The 4,411-nt window shown below is 54.5% G+C and overlaps 1 protein-coding gene across 1 annotated transcript; it reads right to left on the bottom strand.

Annotated features, from left to right (window-relative positions):
- Positions 1-924: 924 nt before the first annotated feature.
- On the bottom strand, positions 925-3,416 carry CCL21 (C-C motif chemokine ligand 21). The gene is made up of 4 exons (XM_005436906.3): positions 3,259-3,416; positions 2,554-2,674; positions 2,261-2,438; positions 925-1,927 (listed from the first exon to the last, which is right to left on the bottom strand). The coding sequence occupies exons 1-3, from the start codon at positions 3,371-3,373 to the stop codon at positions 2,276-2,278; spliced, it is 399 nt and encodes a 132-aa protein (XP_005436963.2). The 5' UTR covers positions 3,374-3,416; the 3' UTR covers positions 925-1,927; positions 2,261-2,275.
- Between the last annotated feature and the right edge of the window lie 995 nt (positions 3,417-4,411).

The raw sequence follows: 4,411 nt of genomic DNA on the forward strand, positions 1-4,411 counted from the left end.
AGGCAACTTCATCTTGCTGGGCAACACAGCTGCGCGGGAGGGAATTTATGTGGTCCCGTTTCCCCATACCAGCAGCTGCCAGCCCCTGCATTCCAGGGATGCAGCATCCGGCAGTGCTACAAAAGCCAGGACCCGTGGGATGATGTGTATAGGGCAGGAGAGCAGCCCCTCGCACAGCCCTTCCCACACCATCAAAGCCCATCACAACAGCCAGAATGAGTGCGTTTGGTTGTAAAGGATATATTTTATTGCCTCACATCCTGTCCAAAAGCTGGTCTGGCAGATGGCTGCATACTCCCACGTGGAGGTGAGGGCAGCACAGAGCCAGCTCAGCACCCGTCCCATACTCACAGCGGTATCTTGGACTTCACAGTTTCTTTACACAGCCTTAAAATAATAGACCTAAATGCCTGCCTAATAAAGCAATCAAGCCAGATAAACGTGCTTGATAGAAACATTCAGCTACAAGCTTTACTCCAGCCAACACACAGCCTTTGCTGATACTATCAAGCTCTGCAAATCCTATTATTGCAATTATATGACTTAATAGACCTTTACTGACCAAAGTCCGTGCCTGAAGTCTCTGCGAGCAGATAGCACTTGCAGCTGCAGTGTAGCTGCTCGACTTGCCTCTTCTCAGCATGCTGGAGGGGGTTTGCAAGCACAGGGAGAATCTACTTCCCCACCAGCCCTGTCCTGGGCATCTGTCCCCCCTCTACTTGCAGTCTCACCTTTTGGTGTCCTCAGGTTAGTGAGTTCTTATTTTACTGAAGGTTTGGGATAGAGCTGCTCTCAAACAGCTGCAGCGTGTCTGTGATGAATTTTTCGAAGTCTTCTATTCCCCTATGTGCACAGCCGCACACGCAGTTTTCACCAAGTGGGCTTTTCAGATTTGGGAAGAAAGTATATAAGACTTTCTTTAGCTTCTTTCTTTTTTTTTTTCTTTTTTTTTTTTCCTTTTTTTTTTTCCTTTCTTTTTTTTCCTCCCAGAAAACAGAATACTTGGCCTAATAATGTCTGGATCACTGCAAATCACAGCAAAACCAAGGGAGATAAAAGGGTAAAATTCCACTAAAATTAACAATTTGTTCTGATTTCATTGCAATTTTATATCTAAAAAAAAAAAATAAATGAAAAGGATAAATCCTAACTATCTTCTTCCACACTACACTGCAAAAGCATGTTATAAAAGCCAAAGAGAAAGCCTAGAACAGCCCAGACACATAGCCACACTGTCACCTCTGCTGTCCTCAAACTCTCCATCCCAGCTGCTATTAATTGCTCTGCAAGGAAGCGCCCAGCAAGCAGCCTGGGCAGGGCCACGGGAATGTGGGACCGGCCTGGCACCCCACAGCCCTGCAAGCCAAAAAGGAGGAAACAGGTGAGAGAGAAATGAAACACAGCCGTCGTTTATTTGGTAGAAAAATAAGAGCAATCTTCCAGAAAAGCCAGCCTGTAAGCATAAAGGGTACTCTGTGAAGCACAAGGAGCCAGAAGTAAAGCCTTCCAGGAAGATTGAATGAAAGCATAGTCTTTAAATATAAATACAAATGTATAAAAAACCCAAAAAAAAGTCATAGGAAAAGCTGCCATCCTGCCAGGCTACAGAAATCCCCTCTGGTGGGAAGGCTGCCCATGTCCCGCTCGAGGCCACAGCCCAGCTCCCATGCGGGTCCAGGTCCCCGCTGGCACGGCTGTGCGGCGAGTGAGGACCTAGGTGCCCCTGACTGCCGAGAGCACCCAGCCGGTGCAGGGGTCCCGGCTGGGTGAATCTCTGCGGCAGGCACAGCAGCGCTGAGGCGGCTCAGAGCCAAGGGCAGCCTCTCCGCCAGCCCTGTCCTCGCCCTGGGGCCAGTGGGTGTGCGGGTGGTCTGTGGATGTCCATTGCCAGGCAGTGGGTCGGTCGTCAGTGGGGAAGGCGTCCGTCCTAAGGAGGGCAAGGAGGGGGCAGTGAGGTGGAGAGGGTCTCAGTGAGATCACCCACCCCAGCTGGGATACCATTGCCTTGCATGGCACATCTTGCGTGTCCCCAAAGCATTGCCTTGTCCCAGCAGCTCCAGAAACAAATCTGATTTTAAGGCAAGCACAGACCAGGAGGGAGCCATGCCCTAAATGCTTCTGTGCTTCAGTCAAGGCTCTGGCAGCCCTACTAGGCTCAGCTCCACGAGCTGGATGCCTGGCATCTTATGAAGATGGATCTCGGAAGGGGGGCAGCACCCTCACCCCATCACCCTGCTGCTCCCCCCTCCCCCTTGCCTACCTCTTCAGGCCTGACTTAGACCCGCTGCTGCTTCTGCTGCTTGGGTTTGCCCCTGGGACGTGGGGGCTGTCCCTTCTTCTTCTTATTTTTGACCTTCTTGTCCAGGTTCTCCATCAGCTTCTGGACAGCAGAGTCAGTGGGAGAGGCACAGATCTTCTTGTTCCTCTTGGTGGTAAACCTGGGGGTGCAGGCAGAAAGTTTCCCTAGGGCTGGGCAGGAGGAGGACATGGAGAAGGAGTGTTCGGCTGGAGCCAAACCGATCGCAGTGGTCTCAACCATAGCAAGGTACTTACACAACAGCACGCAGCAGACATCCCGACTCAGGTCCCTGGAGGCTGTAGGACTTCACCCAGCTGCTGGGGATGGCTTTCCGGCTGTACTTCAGGCAGCAGTCAGAGGGTGAGCTGCCAATGCCTGGGGGAAAGGGCAGGATGTGGGATTTCGGACCCTCACAGAGCCAGGGCACCTTCCCAGCCCCAGGGCAGCACAGCACAGCTGGCCGATGGCACAGGGCTCGTTTGGTGTCATTTGTGGGAGAGATGCTGGAGCAGCACGTGAGTGTAGGAGCTCTCAGTGTCAGTGCCCAGCTGCCGGTCAGACCCTTCCCCAGGGATATGTGGCTCCAATTTCACCGCCAACAGAGGGGAAACAGGCAGAGACAAGCTCCTTGCAAAGAGACTGAACCTCGTTCTCCTGCCTGCGTGTTTCAGCTCGGGGTGCTGCTGCCCCACCAGCCACATGCACACAGACACGCTCCCAAGCCAAGCAAGCCCTGCAAGCCAAGGCCACACACCTATCAGGTGCACAAACACACACACCAACACACAACTGCACTGCAAACCCCACACCCGCAGCCATCCACACACCCAAACACCCCACAAACACCCACCACACACTGCGACCGCACCACCCAGCACCCTGTGCAGACCCTGTCAAACACCCATATCCCTTGCCCCATCCCACCCCACAGGTGGGCAGGAGGGCGTCTCACCCCTCACCTTGAGCCTCGGTAATGGCGAGGATAGCAGCCAGCAGGAGCAGCAGCAGCAGGAGGCGCAGCGCCATGGTGGGTGCCAGGGGTGACAAGCTGGGCAAGGCTGGGGAGCAGGACATGCACTGCTGCCTTGTGCTGAGGCTGCTCCTATTTATCCCTGGACGCTTTGCTTTCATTTTCGGCCAGCCTGGCAGGCAGCCCACCAGTCAGCCAAGGGCTGGGTGATGCAGAAGCAGGAGGGTGGGGGATTCCTGTAAGCTGCAAGCCCCCCTTTACAGACACGTCCTGTCTTGTTCCCAGCTGCCCATCATGGCACAGGGTGCCAGGTGGGGGGCATGCCGGAGACATGGCCCCCATCACGGATAAATGAGTTTGTGGGCTCCTGTTTCCTACTCAGTCTCACAACCTGCCACTACCTGCTCTCAGAGGGTCGGATGTTGCTGCTTGCCTGTTTGTTCCCAGGGCAGGGACTCTGGCAGGTGGCCAAGCCATTAGGGAAACCAAGGAGTTGATATGTTCTGCTTTCCCACCTTGTGCTTTGCCCCCAGGCCAAGCCACACACCCACACAGGTGAGAGAAGGGGCTCAGGGTGACCCCAGATCCCAGCCCCCAGACCTCCATCCCTGTCTGGCTGCCTTGGGGACCTCCCTGAACAGCTGAACACATCTGTAGGGCTGGGAGGCACAAGGGCTAGACTGCGAATGGCACTGGGGGAGATAGCACAGCCCACCATACATTGGTGCTGGTGCCAAATTGTGGGAAGCTGAGGATGAGTGGGAACCTCCACCAGCTGGAGGAATGGGCTGGTAGAAACCTCCTGAGGTTTAACACAGGCAAGACACAAAGTCCCATGGTCACAACAGTGTGACCTTGTGCAGTGGGAAAGGTTGGGCATGCCTGGTAAGATGGGGGCTGTGCAGAAGTGGACTGCAGGAGCTGGACAGGAGCTCTCAGGGCACCCCTGTGGTGGCAATGGCCACCCAAAGAGGTGGCCATGTAGCTGGACCAAACCTTGAGCAGCCCGCTGTAACATTGGTCCTGCTCTGAGGAGGGGATGGCCAGACACCTCCACATTTTCATGCAGTCACCACAACATGGTCTAGAACAGACCAAGGATGGAGGTTCCACAACCACTTTGGGCAACCTGTTCCAGTGCT

This window comes from Falco cherrug, chromosome Z, assembly GCF_023634085.1.
Source record: "Falco cherrug isolate bFalChe1 chromosome Z, bFalChe1.pri, whole genome shotgun sequence".
Lineage (NCBI taxonomy): Eukaryota > Metazoa > Chordata > Aves > Falconiformes > Falconidae > Falco > Falco cherrug.